Consider the following 21,110-nt stretch of genomic DNA (forward strand, 5'->3'; position numbering starts at 1 on the left):
AAAGTGCTCACCACACATCTAGATAAGTTCCTTGGGGGGTCTAGTTTACAAAATGGTGTCATTTGTGGGGGGTTTCCACTGTTTTGGTACATCAGGAGTTTTCCAAACGCGACATGGTGTCCGATCTCAATTCCAGCCAAAAACGTCAAATGGCGCTGCTTCCCTTCCGAGCTCTGCCATGCGCCCAAATAGTGGTTTACCCCCACATGTGGGGTATCAGCGTACTCAGGACAACTTGCACAATAACTTTTAGAGTCCTGTTACCCTTGGAAAATTAAGAATTGAGGGTGAAAAGATCATTTTTGTGGAAAAAATATGATTTTTTAATTGTACGGCTTTATGTTATAAACTTCTGTGAAGCCCATGGGGGTTCAAAGTTCTCACTACACATCTAGATAAGTTCCTTAGGGGGTCTAGTTTCCAAAATGGTGTCATTTGTGGGGGGTTTCCACTGTTTTGGTACATCAGGAGTTTTCCAAACGCGACATGGTGTCCGATCTCAATTCCAGCCAAAAACGTCAAATGGCGCTGCTTCCCTTCCGAGCTCTGCCATGCGCCCAAATAGTGGTTTACCCCCACATGTGGGGTATCCGCGTACTCAGGACAACTTGCACAATAACTTTTAGGGTCCTGTTACCCTTGGAAAAATAAGAATTGAGGGTGAAAAGATCATTTTTGTGGAAAAAATATGATTTTTTAATTGTATGGCTTTATGTTATAAACTTCTGTGAAGCCCATGGGGGTTCAAAGTTCTCACCACACATCTAGATAAGTTCCTTAGGGGGTCTAGTTTCCGAAATGGTGTCATTTGTGGGGGGTTTCCACTGTTTTGGTACATCAGGGGTTTTCCAATCGCGACATGGTGTCCGATCTCAATTCCAGCCAAAGACGTCAAATGGCGCTGCTTCCCTTCCGAGCTCTGCCATGCGCCCAAATAATGGTTTACCCCCACATGTGGGGTATCAGCGTACTCAGGACTAATTGCACAATAACTTTTAGGTCGTGTTACCCTTGGGAAAAAAAAAATTGGGGTGAAAAGATCATTTTTGTGGAAAAAATATGATTTTTTAATTGTACCGCTGTACGTTATAAACTTCTGTAAAGCCCTTGTGGGTTCAAAGTTCTCACCACATATCTAGATAAGTTCCTTGGGGGATCTACTTTCCAAAATGGGGTCACTTGTAGGGAGTTTCCACTGTTTAGGTACATCAGGGACTCTCCAAACGTGACATGGCGTCCAATCTGAATTCCAGCCAATTTTGCATTGAAAAAGTCAAACGGCGCTCCTTCCATTCTGAGCTCTGCCATGCGCCGAAACAGTCGTTCCCCCCCACATATCAGGTATCAGCGTACTCAGGACAAATTGCACAATAACTTTTGCAGTCCAATTTCTCCTGTTACCCTTGGTAAAATAAAAAAAATTGAACCTGAAGTATTTTTTTTATGAAAAAAAGTTAGATGTTCATTTTTTTTTAAATATTCAAAAAAATTCCTGTGACGCACCTAAAGGGATAATAAACTTCTTGAATGTGGTTTTGAGCACCTTAAGGGGTGCAGTTTTTAGAATGGTGTCACTTTTGGGTATTTTCTATCATATAGACCCCTCAAAGTGGCTTCAAATGTGATGTGGTCCTAAAAATAAAATGGTGTTGTAAAAACGAGAAATCGCTGGTCAACTTTTAACCCTTATAACTTCCGAACAAAAAAAAAATTTGGTTCCAAAATTGTGCTGATGTAAAGTAAACATTTGGGAAATGTTAGTTATCAAGTTTTTTGTGTGCCGTATCTCTGTGATTTAAGGGCATAAAAATTCAAAGTTGGAAAATTGCGAAATTTTCAAAATTTTCGCCAAATTTCCGTTTTTCTCACAAATAAACGCAAGTTATTTGAATGAAATTTTACCACTAACATGAAGTACAATATGTCACGAGAAAACAATGTCAGAATCACGGGGATCCATGGAAGCGTTCCAGAGTTATAACCTCATAAAGGTACAGTGGTCAGAATTATAAAAATTGGCCCGGTCATGAACGTGCAAACCACCCTTGGGGGTGAAGGGGTTAACAAGTGAAATGCATGCTCAATAGGGTTGAGATCAGGTGACTGACTTGGTCATTCAAGCATATTCCACTTCTATGCTTTCATAAACTCCTGGGTTGCTTTGGCTTTATGTTTTGGGTCATTGTCCATCTGTAGTATGAAACAACGACCAATCAGTTTGGCTGCATTTGGCTGGATCTGAACACACAGTATGGCTCTGAATACCACAGAATTCATTCAGCTGCTTCTGTACTGTGTCACATCATCAATAAACACTAGTGACCCAGTGCCACTGGCAGCCATGCATGCCCAAGCTATCACACTGCCTCTGCCGTGTTTTACAGATGATGTGGTATGCTTTGGATCATGAGCTGTACCACGCCGTCGCCATACTTTTCTCTTTCCATCATTCTGGTAGAGGTTGATCTTGGTTTCATCTGTCCAAAGAATGTTCTTCCAGAACTGTGCTGGCTTTTTTAGATGTTTTATATCAAAGTCCAGTCTAGCCTTTTGATTCTTGATGCTTATGAGTGGCTTGCACCGTGCAGTGAAACCTCTGTAATTACTTTCATGCAGTCTTCTCTTTATGGTAGATTTGGATATTGATACGCCTACCTCCTGGAGAGTGTTGTTCAATTGGTTGGCTGTTGTGAAGGGGTTTCTGTTCACCATGGAGACTATTCTGCGATCATCCACCACTGTTGTCTTCCGTGGGCGCCCAGGTCTTTTTGCATTGATGAATTGACCAGTGCTTTCTTTCTTTCTCAGGATGTACCAAACTGTAGATTTTGCCACTCCTAATGTTGTAGCAATTTCTCGGATGGGTTTTTCCAGCTTAAGGATGGCTTGTTTCACCTTCATGGAGAGCTCCTTTGACCGCATGTTTCCTTCACAGCAAAACCTAACAAATGCAAGCACCACACCTCAAATCAACTCCAGGCCTTTTATCTGCTTAATTGAGAATGACATAACGAAGGGATTGCCCACACCTGTCCATGAAAAAGCCTTGGAGTCAATTGTCCAATTACTTTTGGGCCCTTTAAAAACAGGGTGGCACATGTTAAGGAGCTGAAACTCCTAAACCCTTCATCCAATTTTAATGTGGATACCCTCAAATGAAAGCTGAAAGTCTGAACTTCAACTGCATCTGAATTGTTTTGTTTACAATTCATTGTGGTAATGTCTAGAACCAAAATCAGAAAAATGTTGTCTCTGTCCAAATATATATGGACCTAACTGTATGTTAGGACGCCTCCACACACACAGCACTTTCTCTTTGGGTATGTGTGTCGAGTTTTATCAGCACTCTATTGTTTTTCTACTTAACAGGGTTTTTTTTCACATACAGCTCATATAATGCTATGAGAAAACCTGGAATAAAATGACTTGTAATGAAGAAAAAAATGCAAAACATTTTTAAAAAGCTGGAAAAAAAAGTGTGTACTAAAACATTTTGGGCCGATTTATTAAGACTGAATTTTAAAGAGTTCATATTAGACACTTGTATAGTGTACCAAATTTTTCAAAGTTTAATGTGCCATTTGATAATGTTGGTGCATCTCTAGACGGCTTAGTGTAAATTTACACCTTCTATTAATTGATATATTTTGGTCCATCAAGTTACAACAATGGTGCAATTTAGGTGCACAGGTTCATAATTTGTGCCATGATCTTTTCTATACTAATGCTCTTAGTGATATAATATTATTATGATTTTGAACCAGTCACAGAAGGAGTAAGCAGGCTCCTTGCATCTTCTCGCCCAACTACTTACACCAGTGACCCATTTCCGTCACATCTCCTCCAGTCCCTTTCCCCTGCTGTCACCCCTCACCTAACTAAAATATTTAACCTCTCTCTCTCTTCTGGTATTTTTCCCTCCTCATTTAAGCATGCCATCATACATCCACTACTTAAAAAACCATCCCTCGACCAAAACTGTGCCGCTAACTATAGACCTGTCTCTAATCTTCCCTTCATCTCTAAACTCCTGGAACGCCTGGTCCACTCCCGTCTTATCCGCTATCTCTCAGAAAACTCTGTTCTCGACCCTCTCCAATCCGGTTTCCGCTCTTTACACTCCACTGAAACTGCCCTCACTAAAGTCTCTAATGATCTGCTAACAGCTAAATCAAATGGTCATTACTCCATGCTAATTCTCTTGGATCTCTCTGCAGCATTCGACACTGTGGATCATCAGCTCCTCCTCACTATGCTCCGTTCCATTGGCCTCAAGGACACCGTTCTCTCCTGGTTCTCCTCCTATCTCTCCGACCGCTCCTTTACTGTTTCTTTTGCCGGTTCCTCCTCCTCTCACCTTCCCCTTACTGTTGGGGTTCCTCAAGGATCGGTTCTAGGCCCCCTCCTCTTCTCCTTGTACACTGCCCCTATTGGTCAAACAATCAGTAGATTTGGTTTCCAGTACCATCTCTATGCTGATGACACCCAATTATACGCTTCTTCTCCTGACATCACGCCAGCCTTTCTAGAAAACACTGGCCATTGTCTAAACGCTGTGTCTAATATCATGTCCTCACTATATCTGAAACTGAACCTGTCAAAGACTGAACTCCTGGTGTTTCCTCCCGCTACTAATGTACCTATACCCGACATTGCTATTTCTGTGTGTGGTTCCACTATTACTCCCCAGCAACATGCCCGCTGTCTTGGGGTCATACTTGATTCCGAGCTTTCCTTTGCCCCCCACATTCGATCACTGGCTCGCTCTTGTCATCTGCACCTCAAAAACATTTCTAGAATTCGACCTTTTCTTACTTTTGACTCTGCAAAAACTCTTACTGTTTCTCTTATTCATTCTCGTCTCGACTATTGTAACTCTCTTCTAATCGGTCTCCCTCTTACCAAACTCTCCCCTCTCCAATCTGTCTTGAATGCTGCAGCCAGGATCATATTCCTCACCAATCGTTACACCGATGCCTCTACCTTGTGCCAGTCATTACACTGGCTACCCATCCACTCCAGAATTCAGTATAAACTTATTACCCTCACCCACAAAGCCCTCCATGGCTCAGCACCACCCTACATCTCCTCTCTTGTTTCAGTATACCACCCTACCCGCGCCCTCCGTTCTGCTGATGACCTGAGGTTAGTATCCTCAATAGTCAGAACCTCCCACTCCCGTCTCCAAGACTTTACACGTGCCGCGCCAATTCTTTGGAATGCACTTCCCAGGTCAATACGATTAGTCCCCAATCCCCACAATTTTAAGCGTGTCCTGAAAACGCATTTATTCAGACTGGCCTATCGCCTCAACACATTAACCTAACCTATCCCTGTGTGGCAGAGCCAAAAGTTTTACCATAACCAGGTTCCCAGCATCATGTTCCCACATGCTTTATGCATCCATTAGCCCTCTGTGTCTGTACTGTTACACACTTAACATTATGGCTGGTCCATACAATCAGAGCAACTGTTACCACCCACCTTTCGTGTCTCCCTCTTTCCTCATAGACTGTAAGCTTGCGAGCAGGGCCCTCACTCCTCTTGTTATTTGTTATAATCTACTGTATGTGATTATTGTTATGCTGTAATGTCTATTGTCTGTACAAATCCCCTCTGAAATGTAAAGTGCTGCGGAATATGTCGGCGCTATAAAAATAAAATTTATTATTATTATTATAATAATATTATAATAATTATCTTGTTTTCACACTGACAGCATTATTTTTTCAACTGGCTAACATGGTACCAATCCATTGTTTTCCTTTAGCTTTTCTATACTTACTTACCTATAGGTCACACCACCTTTTCAAGCATGACAGAAATTTGTTTAAAACACATAATAAAGGTGGTCCAAAGAATTATATAGATTTTTGCCACAAATTAAGGCTGTTTTCTTACTAATATAGCTTAGGAAATCAGCCGTTTTCAGTTTTTAACATAACCCTCTTCTGTCTTAAAGGAGTTATCCAGGCTTGGGGTTCAAGTCTGCAGTTATTCAATGTGACTGCAAACTTGTAAATCCTCACTGCACATACACTGCAAGCTTTTATGATTCTCCAGTGCTAGCGCTGGGAGAGGGCAGGAGAATGACAGCAAGTATGCGATTTGCATACATTCGGTCACGTGCCAACTAAGCGTGCACGGCTTTCCTCAATGCAAATGAATTTAGAAAGGCTGGCATATGGCCAGAAATATGCAATTCTCATGCTTGCGGTTGCATGACCAACCTGATCCCGGTATTGGAATCCTATCAGTGCCAACTGTGAAGACTCACAAATCTGTAGTCAAATGGAGTGACTGCATACTTGAACCCAAAGCCTGGTCACCTCCTTTACATTTCAAAACATTTCACATTTGACAGTGCATACCAGTCCTTACTTCAATCATGGCAATCTAATAGCTAGAACCACAGCATGGTTGTATAGCATTGTATTATGACAGTGTCATGATCCAGTACGGGTTTTGAGTCCAGTCTGCCCTTTTCCCGGACTGATCATATCAAGAGTTAACTTTGCCTGGCCTCATTTTGGATTCAGGTTTGCTATTTCTCCTGCTACGTCCTGCAGGACATGTCAGTTATATTTTCTGAATACGCCGTGAGTATCTGCCTCTGGTAGTACCCTGATTTGTCTTCCTGCTATTGCTGACTTTACCCGTGTCTGTTTGTCCCCCACTACCCATCCGGACTCATTGTTTTCCTTTAATGTTTAGGACACGCTAGTATCTGACTCGGCCTGGACCCACACCTGCTGTTTGTCTCTTGTCTTCGGCATATCTGCTCCTAACCGGTACTGACCCATTTGGCTTGCTTCTGACTCTGTGTTTGTTTATTCATTTGGTACTGCGCTACAGGCTATATCGACTCGGCTTGTTTGACTATACTGCTGCCACGTCACTGCAGATCTGCCCTTGCTGTGTGCAGTCCTCCCTCCACAATATTGCCACAAAGTGGAGCTTGCATCTACCTGCATAGCAGCAGCGTGACAGACAACATGCAACAGCATTTAAGTGTTGTATTTATATTATGCAGTTTAAGGGGTAAAGTTCTACACATGCAGAGTGCAAAGTTTGCTAAGGAAGTCTTGGCAATGAAATGCTGCCACGGGAAATTAAAGAGCTTGTCCACTAGTAGCATAACCCCTTCTCAATCTGAATGTTTGCCAACTTCAAAATAAATACACCTATACTCGCCTTCTGTGCCGGCGTCGTCGGCATTTGCATTCCTGGGACTCACGTGAGCTCTACGCCCAATCAGCGCTGGTGTCACTGTCCCCGCTTTCGGACATATAGGAGGGTGTGGGAAAGCAGCCGCAGCTCTAACATATTCTTAATTACTCATACATCTAAAGGCAGCACGGTGGCTCAGTGGTGGGGTCCTGGGTTCGAATCCCACCAAGGACAACATCTGCAAGGAGTTTGTATGTTCTCCCCGTGTTTGTGTGGGTTTCCTCCGGGTACTCCGGTTTCCTCCCACACTCCAAAGACATACTGATAGGGAATTTAGATTGTGAGCCTCATCGGGGACAGTGATGATAATGTGTGCAAACTGTAAAGCGCTGCGGAATATGTTAGCGCTAAATAAAAATAAAGATTTATTTTTTTTAAAGGCGAGGAATGCGACACCGGCGCTGATAAGGCGCAGAGCTCACGTGATATAACCTCATGTGAGCCCCAGGAACGCAAGTGCAGACACCACTGGAATGGAGCTGGCACTGGAAGTGAGTACAAGTGTTTTATTTTTATGAGGGCAAATACTCAGATTGAGAAGCGGTTGTCTTAGTAGTGGATAACCTCTTTAAATAAGAGGCAATTTGCATATTTACATTATGTTTATCAGGTTCTTCTCTTTGATGTTGCAAAAATTAACATTTTGTTAACTCTACTTTTGTATTAAACACAATGTCAATATACTGTTATAATGTTTCAACAGAGATATCCAAAATGTGAATAAAACAACTAAAAGATGTTCAGCTCACGTCTCTTAACTGCTTGGCATCTTTGGAAACAAGAAGCAGTTAAAAGACACTCAAAAGACTGAACATATCTACAGCAAGTTGTTTTTACATAGGAATTAATATATTCATTTTTGTGAGCATTGTTGGAGTGCTTTTTTTTAGGTTGGTTTTTGAAAAGATTTGTCTGAGAGGGACATCATTTGCACATATTGTAAGAACATGCAATCCTTGAGTCTTTTATTGGTCTGCAGGCTTACAAATATAACCATAAGCCTTCTCAGTCCTGACGTGGGAGCCTAAGGACAAGGGGGATGTTCTACCTTTTTTTAATCACTTGTGGTGTTCTCACAATTGACTGTCGCATCAATGGTCTCAAATCGTCAGGATCAATATTATCTCAACTCTCAGCTAGTTCCATGACAGGCTGACAATCACAGTCTTCCAGTGATGAGGGGGTTAAAAGCTTTTGTGCCCATGTCATCACTCTGCCATACATTTCCGCAATTGGCTCCCAAAATTTTGCTTCCAGCACCATAAATATTAAACAGCTAATAGTTTTATTCCATAAAAATCATTATTTTTACTTTGCTGTTAGTTATGTCACAAAAGTATAGGATATATTCTCTGTGTTATGCACCAAATCAGTCCATAGAAATGAAAAATTAAAAATACTATTAAGAGTTCTCATCAATGCCACTAACTGTGATAGTTGGGGAAAACACAGAGGAATGCACTTGCCAGGCAGTTTTGGATACTTCCAATAATTTAAATTAAAGGAACTTAAAAAATATGTCTTTCTCATATTTAGAACAAAAATGGGCCTCCCAATTCTCAGATGCAGTGAGGTTGGGGTCTAAGGGGTTGAACGTCCACTATGCACTATGCCGAGGCAACGTTAGATTGTGAGTTATGTGACAATTTATAAATGGCAGATTCATATTTACAACACATATACATTCCTGAAATTTGGAACCTTTTTCTTTCTACATGCTTAACATATTTCAAAGCATTAGAATTTTTAACAAGCTTTTACAACTGTATGAATGCTGTAACTACTTCAAGCTGATTTCTGTATGTTTTCAGTAAAAATAAAAATAGATTTTTCTTTCCTGCTGACTGGTGTGAAAAAGAAGATTTCCAGCTGCATCTGAAAGTGGTCAAGCTTAAATAGCTGCAAACTATAGTAAGCGGTCTCCAAGAACATAGTGAATGCCCACCCATGTAGAAGTGCCACAGTCATACTATATACTCACCATGTAAGGGAGAACCAGATGGACTGCTGGACAAACCTGGCAGAGGACTGCATCTGCCCCCTTGCTTTGAAGTGAGCTCCTGCTCAATCTCTTCCAGGCCTGCACTTTTCTGAAAGCGACTCATGCGGTTTACCACGCGGGGAGACATATGTGTCCGGACACATGTCTGACCACCATAAGGGTTTATTGGGAATACGTGGGAAGTGCCACGAAGAGTGCTGACCACCACCCATCGGCAGTCATGGCTGAAGCAAATGTCCTGCACCTAAAATTAAACACAAGTAACAATTAATGCTTAAATAAAAACATAACTGCCTAGTAAATGGATCCAGTCTCCCAGCAGAATTCAATACACATAATTCTTATGAAAATTAGATATCGCCAATGTAAACATAAATATATTAAATTTTTCTGTTACACAAAAAGCTTCAGAGAGATCACATATAAGCATTGCCGCTCAGGAGCATGACAAGATTGTCATAGACTTCGATTTGGAAAGGCAAAATGACCACCACCAGTGTATGGTACATACAAGCGGCACTCTTCAGCAGCAGAGGACAAGAACCTGGAGTTAGAAAACTGCAGCATGGGCAATTTGCAATACTCTGAAAAGTGCACATCAAGGGTATGCGCACACATTTAGGCCACGTGCACGAGTTCAGTATCTGTTGAGTTTTTTACATTAGTATTTGTAAGCCAAAATCAGGAGAGAAACAGTCAGAGGAAAAGTATAATAGAAACACATCACCACTTCTGTATTTATCACCCACTCCTGGTTTTGGCTTACAGATGTTGAGGTAAAATAATGACCAAATACGGAGGTAAAATACTGACCAAATAATGAGGTAAAATACTGACCAAATACCGAGGTAAAATGCTGACCAAATACTGACTGTGTGCACGTGGCCTTAGGGCCCCGTCACACATAGCGACTCACCAGCGATCCTGACAATGATATGAACTTGTCAGGATCGCTGGTGTGTCACTACATGATCGCTGGTGAGCTGCCAAACAGGCAGCTTCACCAGCGATCAGGACAGCGACAATCGGGTAACAAGCGACGCACGTCGCTTAGTTACCCGCAGTGTACGTTAAGATACCAGCGTGCTGGTGCAGGGAGCTGGTAACCAAGGTACACATCGGGTTTCTAAGCACCGTGCGGCGCTTAGAAATCTGATGTTTACCTTGGTTACCAGCTCCAGCTCGCTGATTGCTGGTCTCCCACCTGCCACACGAAGTGATGCATGCTGGCCAGCGGGAGACAAATGATGAAAAAAATGTCCAGGCCATTCGAGGTCGATAAGCGATACCCGGCAGGGGGCCGGTCGCTTTTAAGTGTCACACACAGTGATCTCGCTGGTGAGATCACTGTTGCGTCACAAAACTTGTGACTCAGCAGCGATCTCGCTAGCGAGATTGCTGTGTGTGACGGGGGCTTTAGGCTACATTCCAACATTGAGCTTTTGGTGAGTTTTTGACCTTGCAGATTTTCTGCCCCTATTAGATAAGCTAGGTTACACATTTTTAAAGCTGCAGTTTTTGTCTTTTTTGGTATGTCAGGTTTTAAATAAAGCTGCTTTGATTTTGATACAAGCTGGTAGCTGTATTTGAAAAAATGTTATTGATACAGGTGTGGATTGCATGTGTTTTGATGCGTGTCTGCCATGGAAACACCCTCTAACACTGTTTTTTGCCTGCGCATTTTCTGCATCTAATGCAAGTCTACAGGAAAATCTGCACATAAAACTCAGGGTACAGTGGGTATGGAAAATATTGACCTCTTTAAATTTTTCACTCTTTGTTTCATTGCAGCCATTTGGTAAATTCAAAAACGTTCATTTTTTTCCTCATTAATGTACTCTCTGCACACCATCTTGACTGAAAAAAAACAGTAATGTAGAAATTTTGGCAAATTTATTAAATAAGATAAACTGAAATATCACATGGTCATGAGTATTCAGACCCTTTGCTCATTATTGAGTAGAGACCCTTGTGGAGAATTTTATGGGGGGTATTTTATCTATGGAGCATCTTCTTGGGTCACCATTAACTCTAGTGCAGCATTTTATGTGGGTATTTATCTATGGAGCATCTTTTTGGACCACCATTAACCCTTGTGCAGCACCTCCCTCGGCTTATACTCGAGTCGATAAGTTTCCCCAGTTTTTTGTGGCAAAATTAGGGGTCTCTGCTTATACTCGGGTCGGCTTATACTCGAGTATATACGGTATGATTGAATACTAAAAATGTATAAAAATGTTTACTTAGCACAAAGTAAATCACTTGCTTACTATTTCTGAAAAGTACTAATAATAAAAAATAATCTTCCTGAATGTAAACATAGTTCATTTGACAATCAAACTTCCACAGCTTACAATAAGTGTTTATGTGAAAGAATGATTATTTTATCTAGACACTGAAACATATATTGAAAATTGCTCCCAAGCTGTATCTGCCAGGCTTTGTTAACACATAATTGCTTATATTTGTAAAGACCTGCCAAAAGATTAGCCATGTGGGCACTAATGGTCTTTCCTGTATCCAGGATATGTCTGTTCACAATTGTGGATGACAAGTCTCTTGATATTGTTCTTCCTAAATACCATAAATGCTCAGTTTACAATGCATACTAAAAATTATTTTGTTTTTAATTTTAGATTATCTGAAGACGTTTGTAAGATCATACCGTATTTGTTCTTATATGCTTTTATTTATTTTAATTAGTAGAGTTGATTTTAGGTTCTGTTCATATCATATTAGGGCTGAACTTCAGTGGTATCAAGGAAGTACTCCCCAATGTCTGACCTACATAAGGTCCACTGAATAAATAAATATGGAGGATTTTTTTCTGGAAAATGCAGCTGTTGATTTCCTTATAGTAAAGAGAAAAAAAACTATGTTGATGCACACCACCTTGTTTGACTTCTTCAAAGTGAATGGGGAGTGGTGGGTTTATTGGTATTTTCATTGTGTGCCTGAAGATTTCTCTTGCATGCACCAATGCAATAGCAAAATGTAATGTAAACCTAGCTTTATGGATGCAAAGGCATTAAAGAGGTTGTGCAATACTTTTAAGCTATGTGCACACGTAGTTTTAGGTGCTGCAGATTTGTCCACGCGGATTTGGGAAAATCCGAAGGTCAAAAGATCTGCGGTTTACCTGTGGATTAGCCTGCGGTTTAGCCCTGCGGTTTCACACCTCTACAATGGAGAAGGTGCGAAACCGCTGCGGATTCCGCACAAAGAATTGACATGCTGCGGATCTGAACCCGCAGCAAATCCGCGCGGAAAACTCCGCAGCATGTGCACAGCGTTTTTCAGTTTACCATTGAAAACAATGGTACTGTACAACGCAGCTAAATCTACTGCGGACCCGCAGAGCCTGAAACACTGCAGATCCGCAGCAGAATCCGCAACGTGTGCACATGGCCTTACATTGATGGCCTATTATTAGGATAGGTCATCAATGTCTGATCGGCGGGGTCCGAAACTCGGCCAATCATCAATTATCGGTGTTGGCCACTGCCACACAAAAGTGCTTACTTGCGGTGCTGGCCATACACATGTAGTGTCTGCCACACGGTACAAGACATCCCCCTTCTACTGATCTGAATAAGTGATGGATCTGCAGTACTAATCCCCAGCCACTACAGGTAGACCGCAATTAAGTACTTCCGGACATCGGTTGTTTTCGCCAATTACAGCAGATCATCGGGGGTGTCGTGTCGCTGCTGGACCCCGGCGGATCAGAAATTGATAACCTATCCCAAGGATAGGCCATCAATGTAAAATTAGTGGACAACCTCTTTAATGTATTGGTAATATTGAATCCAGACATGATATCTGCTAATATTGCCGTGTAAGGTAAGGCTGGGTTCACCTATGTATGCCAATTGGAGGAAGAAAGCAAGATGTTGACTAAGAATGTTCTGCCAACCTCAAACTAGGTGATTATGGCTGAAAATGATGCACAACTGAAACTCTGTCTGTATCATAATAAATAGACGGAGCATAAGCCCAAATCACATTTTGCGAGGAGCTCGGACACAAGCCCCAAAGCAGCCACTGAATGTAGTGGCAAATATAATGTGTAGCCAGCCAAACAGAGACCCCACATCACCAAAATTGATGAAGATAGCATAACTTTTCAGGGTCAGGTAACATTAAAGGGAATGTGTCATCAATATTACCTTCATAATAAAGCTGGAAAATAACAAGGAGTCCGATATTGACCAAAAATTGATGGTCACAGCTAGCCTTCTCCCCTTTCTGCACAGTTACCTCTGTACAGGTTACAGAGTATGTCCATAAAATTTTCCTTTGGCCTTCATTTGTGGTGAGCGAATGTGCTCGGATAACTTCTTATCTGAGCATACTCGGGTGTTAATCAAGCATCTGGGAGTGATCGTATATTATGTTTGAGTCCCTGCAGCTGCAAACAGGCAATAACTGCATGTGTTGAGGCTGTCTAATAGCCACAAATCATGCAACCACAAGGACTCAAACAATATACGAGCACTCTCAGATACTGGGATAACACCCGACCATGCCTGTATAAGACATTATCCGAGCACGTTCACTAATCACTAGCCCTTGTGTCTTCTGTAAAGTATATTTCTGAACTGCAGTTAACAGAGTAGAGCAGCTAAACCAATAGTGACCCCTTTCCCCCAAGAGACAAGGACCACCTGTGGAGATCTATAGAAAAAGATGGAATCAGCAGGTACAATGGTTTCAAAGAAAACAATAAATAAAACCGTAAGTAATGCACTCAACCTCCATGGGCTGTATTTAAGCTCACCATATAAGACTTCATTGCTGAACAAAAAAGCATGTTCAAGCGTGTTTAAAGTTTTCTCAACAACATTTAGACAAGCCTGAGAAATGCTGGGAGAATAATATAGTCTGGTCAGAAGAAACCAAAATTGAACTCTGTAGATAACATAATACACACCATTTTTGGAGGCCAAAAGGCACTGCATATAACCTCAAATACACCATAACAATAGCGAAGTTTGGAAGTGGGTACATCATGGTGTGAGCCGTTTTTCAGCATACGGCACTGGCAGACTTCATATAATTGAGGACGTATGAATGGACAGATGTACAAAACATTCTTTATAAAAATCTTCTGCTATACCCCATGATAATGAAAATGAAATGAGGGTGGACATTTCAGCAAGACAATGCTCCAAAACACACAGCCAAGGAAACTATCAATTGATTTCAGAGAAAGAAAATTAAGCTGCTAGAATGTCCCAGTCAATCACCTGACCTGAAAATTTATGGAAAGAACTAAAGATCAAAATATATAAAAAGAAGATTATGGAGCCTACAGGATTTGAAGAATGCTTGTGTGGAGCATGGGAGGAAAGGACATCACAAGGAGAAAACCCACACAAACACAGGGAGAATATACGACCGTCAAACAAATGTTGCACTTAGTGGGATTTGAACCCAGGACCCCTGCGCTGAAAAGCAGCAATGCTAGCTAATATGATAAGACATGATCACTTAATGTTTTAAGCCCAAAGCCCGAGAACACAAATTAAAGATTTTACTGACATCTGCCCTCTAATGACTCCTGTCAGATATATAATAGTGTCCTCTTGTGTAGAATAAAATCACTACATTCATCAAATACTGTACATATCCTTATATTGAAAATGTCTAGGAAAGGTAGAGTGGCGGTATGAATTCTCACTAATATTGTCAAATACACATGTGCAAGGCCTACCTCACAAGGTACACTAGACAGTCCATATGTCTATAGCTAGGTACAATTTGTAATATTAATAAACAGATTTTGAAGCTAAACCTACCCCCATATACAGTGGGGAAAAAAAGTATTTAGTCAGTCAGCAATAGTGCAAGTTCCACCACTTAAAAAGATGAGAGGCGTCTGTAATTTACATCATAGGTAGACCTCAACTATGGGAGACAAACTGAGAAAAAAAAATCCAGAAAATCACATTGTCTGTTTTTTTTTCATTTTATTTGCATATTATGGTGGAAAATAAGTATTTGGTCAGAAACAAGCAATCAAGATTTCTGGCTCTCACAGACCTGTAACTTCTTCTTTAAGAGTCTCCTCTTTCCTCCACTCATTACCTGTAGTAATGGCACCTGTTTAAACTTGTTATCAGTATAAAAAGACACCTGTGCACACCCTCAAACAGTCTGACTCCAAACTCCACTATGGTGAAGACCAAAGAGCTGTCAAAGGACACCAGAAACAAAATTGTAGCCCTGCACCAGGCTGGGAAGACTGAATCTGCAATAGCCAACCAGCTTGGAGTGAAGAAATCAACTGTGGGAGCAATAATTAGAAAATGGAAGACATACAAGACCACTGATAATCTCCCTCGATCTGGTGCTCCACGCAAAATCCCACCCCGTGGGGTCAGAATGATCACAAGAACGGTGAGCAAAAATCCCAGAACCACGCGGGGGGACCTAGTGAATGAACTGCAGAGAGCTGGGACCAATGTAACAAGGCCTACCATAAGTAACACACTACGCCACCATGGACTCAGATCCTGCAGTGCCAGACGTGTCCCACTGCTTAAGCCTGTACATGTCCGGGCCCGTCTGAAGTTTGCTAGAGAGCATTTGGATGATCCAGAGGAGTTTTGGGAGAATGTCCTATGGTCTGATGAAACCAAACTGGAACTGTTTGGTAGAAACACAACTTGTCGTGTTTGGAGGAAAAAGAATACTGAGTTGCATCCATCAAACACCATACCTACTGTAAAGCATGGTGGTGGAAACATCATGCTTTGGGGCTGTTTCTCTGCAAAGGGGCCAGGACGACTGATCCGGGTACATGAAAGAATGAATAGGGCCATGTATCGTGAGATTTTGAGTGCAAACCTCCTTCCATCAGCAAGGGCATTGAAGATGAAACGTGGCTGGGTCTTTCAACATGACAATGATCCAAAGCACACCGCCAGGGCAACGAAGGAGTGGCTTTGTAAGAAGCATTTCAAGGTCCTGGAGTGGCCTAGCCAGTCTCCAGATCTCAACCCTATAGAAAACCTTTGGAGGGAGTTGAAAATCCGTGTTGCCAAGCGAAAAGCCAAAAACATCACTGCTCTAGAGGAGATCTGCATGGAGGAATGGGCCAACATACCAACAACAGTGTGTGGCAACCTTGTGAAGACTTACAGAAAACGTTTGACCTCTGTCATTGCCAACAAAGGATATATCACAAAGTATTGAGATGAAATTTTGTTTCTGACCAAATACTTATTTTCCACCATAATATGCAAATAAAATGAAAAAAAAACAGACAATGTGATTTTCTGGATTTTTTTTTCTCAGTTTGTCTCCCATAGTTGAGGTCTACCTATGATGTAAATTACAGACGCCTCTCATCTTTTTAAGTGGTGGAACTTGCACTATTGCTGACTGACTAAATACTTTTTTTCCCCACTGTATACAGTGTACGAATACATGTATACAAAAAAATTTTTGTGTGATTTAAAAAATATCAGTAATTTGCTTTCATATTCTACGGATTTTATCATTCAGCATTAATACATTCACAGCATCCTATGGCACTAATCTCTTGAATACAGTCGGAGCGTATGGAAAAATATACCCAGTTTCATGGACAGTCTAAAGTCAGCTGACAGGCTTGACTCACCTCTCTCAAACGCAGATTTTCACTATTTGGAAACCTTCTTAAGTGCTATCTTTCAACATTACATAATTGTAAGGTTAGTAAGAGACAGATGGACTGTGTGCATGAATCAGTAAACTATACAGCCTGTAGAAATAACCCTTTAAAAATGAATCCTTACTTGGCACCCATGCTGATGTTTTATGGAAATAAGCAGAAGCACCAGAGCATCAATAAAGTCCAGTTTTACATATCAAAGAGGTCGGCCACTACTTTTTTATTTATAGCCTATCCTAACTGCAGCCTCTACTGCCTGATGAGTCATAAGTCACTGCAAAAGTCCCTGTCAGGGGGAGGAGGGGAGCAACTGGGTCAGGAATTGAGGGGAATAATAAATGCAGGGACAAGGGACTTACTGTTTCTACATAGAGCGGAGAAAAGAGAAGAATAGCTGGGTAGAAAGGCAAAATGAGCAATTGTAAGTACACAGTGATATATAATATGATGATTGCAATATATTAAGATGGTGAAAACATTGATGGAAGTGCTTTTATAATTTGTGGTTACCAGGGTGTTAAAGACATCTATGATGATACATGGTGGGTATGTCAGTCAAAAGGTATGAGGCGTCTAGAAGATATGATTGCAGTAATCAAATGACTGCTGATCAGCTACATGCAAGTGGTCACTTATTAGTGTTTAGATAGGCTAAGACCAATTCTATGTGCACACAATGACTGTTAGTACATGGAACAATGAGCTGTCAATAACAATGATCTCAAAACTAAGCCTGCTTAAAACACATCACATCCAATCAAAGAGCGGTTTTCTCATTCACTGAGTGTTTGCTAGCCTGTCTAAGGACAGACAGTTGTGAACGCGCGTCACTACAAAAACTTCTTCCCCGTTTGTTGGCCTGTTTAAATGGGCCACAACTGTAAGAGCCAGATAGAGAAGTATTCAGTAAGGGAGGTGGCAGGGCCAGAATGGCAACATACAGTATCTGGCCATTTTGAGATTATAGGGAGACTAGAGTGACCGTTAAAGGAAGGGAGGCTAAAAGAGGGAAGAGGTAGAGCTGGGTTAATTGAGCAGTATATACAGTGGGGAAAAAAAGTATTTAGTCAGTCAGCAATAGTGCAAGTTCCACCACTTAAAAAGATGAGAGGCGTCTGTAATTTACATCATAGGTAGACCTCAACTATGGGAGACAAACTGAGAAAAAAAATTCCAGAAAATCACATTGTCTGTTTTTTTTTTTCATTTTATTTGCATATTATGGTGGAAAATAAGTATTTGGTCAGAAACAAAATTTCATCTCAATACTTTGTGATATATCCTTTGTTGGCAATGACAGAGGTCAAACGTTTTCTGTAAGTCTTCACAAGGTTGCCACACACTGTTGTTGGTATGTTGGCCCATTCCTCCATGCAGATCTCCTCTAGAGCAGTGATGTTTTTGGCTTTTCGCTTGGCAACACGGACTTTCAACTCCCTCCAAAGGTTTTCTATAGGGTTGAGATCTGGAGACTGGCTAGGCCACTCCAGGACCTTGAAATGCTTCTTACGAAGCCACTCCTTCGTTGCCCTGGCGGTGTGCTTTGGATCATTGTCATGTTGAAAGACCCAGCCACGTTTCATCTTCAATGCCCTTGCTGATGGAAGGAGGTTTGCACTCAAAATCTCACAATACATGGCCCCATTCATTCTTTCATGTACCCGGATTAGTCGTCCTGGCCCCTTTGCAGAGAAACAGCCCCAAAGCATGATGTTTCCACCACCATGCTTTACAGTAGGTATGGTGTTTCATGGATGCAACTCAGTATTCTTTTTCCTCCAAACACGACAAGTTGTGTTTCTACCAAACAGTTCCAGTTTGGTTTCATCAGACCATAGGACATTCTCCCAAAACTCCTCTGGATCATCCAAATGCTCTCTAGCAAACTTCAGACGGGCCCGGACATGTACAGGCTTAAGCAGTGGGACATGTCTGGCACTGCAGGATCTGAGTCCATGGTGGCGTAGTGTGTTACTTATGGTAGGCCTTGTTACATTGGTCCCAGCTCTCTGCAGTTCATTCACTAGGTCCCCCCCCGCGTGGTTCTGGGATTTTTGCTCACCGTTCTTGTGATCATTCTGACCCCACGGGGTGGGATTTTGCGTGGAGCACCAGATCGAGGGAGATTATCAGTGGTCTTGTATGTCTTCCATTTTCTAATTATTGCTCCCACAGTTGATTTCTTCACTCCAAGCTGGTTGGCTATTGCAGATTCAGTCTTCCCAGCCTGGTGCAGGGCTACAATTTTGTTTCTGGTGTCCTTTGACAGCTCTTTGGTCTTCACCATAGTGGAGTTTGGAGTCAGACTGTTTGAGGGTGTGCACAGGTGTCTTTTTATACTGATAACAAGTTTAAACAGGTGCCATTACTACAGGTAATAAGTGGAGGAAAGAGGAGACTCTTAAAGAAGAAGTTACAGGTCTGTGAGAGCCAGAAATCTTGATTGCTTGTTTCTGACCAAATACTTATTTTCCACCATAATATGCAAATAAAATGAAAAAAAAACAGACAATGTGATTTTCTGGATTTTTTTTTTTCAGTTTGTCTCCCATAGTTGAGGTCTACCCATGATGTAAATTACAGACGCCTCTCATCTTTTTAAGTGGTGGAACTTGCACTATTGCTGACTGACTAAATACTTTTTTTCCCCACTGTAATTGCAAATATATTTTCAGAAATAACATTTCTCACACTTAAAAGGGAAAATAATGTTAACAGACTGAATTAAATAAAAAATCGAACCTGGGCAAAAAAAAAATTCAAAACGACTGTATGGTTCTTGTAAGCAACGTCTCAACTACATTACATGAGGTCCAGTATGCATAATTAAATCATTACAACCTAAACCTTAGCTTCTAGCAGTGTCCTTTTAAGATTTGATTGCATTTAAAACAAAGTATATGTACAGTGGGTACGGAAAGTATTCAGATCCCTTAAAATTTTTCACTCTTTGTTTCATTGCAGTCATTTGGTAAATTTAAAAAAGTTCATTTTTTTCTCATTAATATACACGCTGCACCCAATCTTGACTGAAAAAAAACAGAAATTTAGAAATCTTTGCAAATTTATTAAAAAAGAAAAAACGAAATATTACATGGTCATAAGTATTCAGACCCTTTGCTCAATATTGAGTAGAAGCACCCTTTTGAGCTAGTACAGCCATGAGTCTTCTTGGGAATGACGCAGCAAGTTTTTCACACCTGGAAGTGGGGACCCTCTGCCATTCTTCCTTGCAGATCCTCTCCAGTTCCATCAGATTGGATGGTGAACGTTGGTGGACAGCCATTTTCAGATCTTTCCAGAAATGCTCAATTGAATACTTGTGACCATGTGATATTTCAGTTTTATTTCTACATTTCTGTTTTTTCTTCAGTCAAGATGGGGTGAAGATTATACATTAACGAGAAAAAAAAATGAATTTTTTTGAATTTACCAAATGGCTGCAATGTAACAAAGAGTGAAACACTTAAAGAGGTCTGAATACTTTTCATACCCACTGTATATGATCTTTATATAATCAATCTAGAAACCAGAGATGGACATAACATTGGGGCAAACTATGCATCTACACAGGGGTCCAAGAGATAAGGGGGCCCACGTGTTCCTTCAAAGCAGGTGGAATTGTGCATTCTAATGAGATATTGGATGACAAATAGCCCATATTTTGTTTTTGCACAGGAGCCTTCTTCTGTCTGTGTCCTCTCCTGCTAGAAACCTCATCTGAATAAACAGACTAGAAGAAAGCAACAATATCTTCTTTACTAATAAGTGATGTCTTATAATTTGCCATGAAAAGCAATTTTCTGCCATGTAAAGCTCCACTTTAATGATGAGTCAGGGTTCAAGAGGGATACAGTCTGCGCACACAATACTGACCTGGAAACACGCTGATGAATAGACATTCTTAGCAATCATAATATACAATGGCAGCATACTGAACGGCTCTAAAATAGGCTCCCCTGATATTTTCCGATATGAAGCATTTCAAAATCTACAATCAAGAAACTGCTGCTCTTATTCATAAGGGAGGTTAACCCATGCACTACTCCTGTAGATGAAACCCATGTTTCGTTCATAATCCATAACTGTTTATTGCATTGATTCAGTCTTCCTTGTGGCAATATCGCATTCACATATAATCTGAAACACTATCCCTTATTTAGCCTAATCTTAAGGGAGCAATAGGATTAATCTATGGAGCTTTACACTGTGTTTTTA

The 21,110-nt window shown here is 41.1% G+C and overlaps 1 protein-coding gene across 7 annotated transcripts in view; it reads right to left on the reverse strand.

Moving 5' to 3' along the window:
- The window catches only part of BCAS3 (BCAS3 microtubule associated cell migration factor), a 1,710,065-nt gene that overhangs the window by 1,135,602 nt on the left and 553,353 nt on the right, over positions 1–21,110 (reverse strand). For all 7 annotated transcript variants that reach the window (XM_073573260.1, XM_073573307.1, XM_073573290.1 and 4 more), the window contains one exon: positions 9,212–9,476. In XM_073573260.1, coding sequence (XP_073429361.1) covers positions 9,212–9,476 — 265 coding nt within the window. The remainder of the gene's footprint in view (positions 1–9,211; positions 9,477–21,110) is intronic.

Source organism: Dendrobates tinctorius, unplaced genomic scaffold (assembly GCF_039654945.1).
Source record: "Dendrobates tinctorius isolate UK_male_01 unplaced genomic scaffold, ASM3965494v1 ptg000007l, whole genome shotgun sequence".
NCBI lineage: Eukaryota > Metazoa > Chordata > Amphibia > Anura > Dendrobatidae > Dendrobates > Dendrobates tinctorius.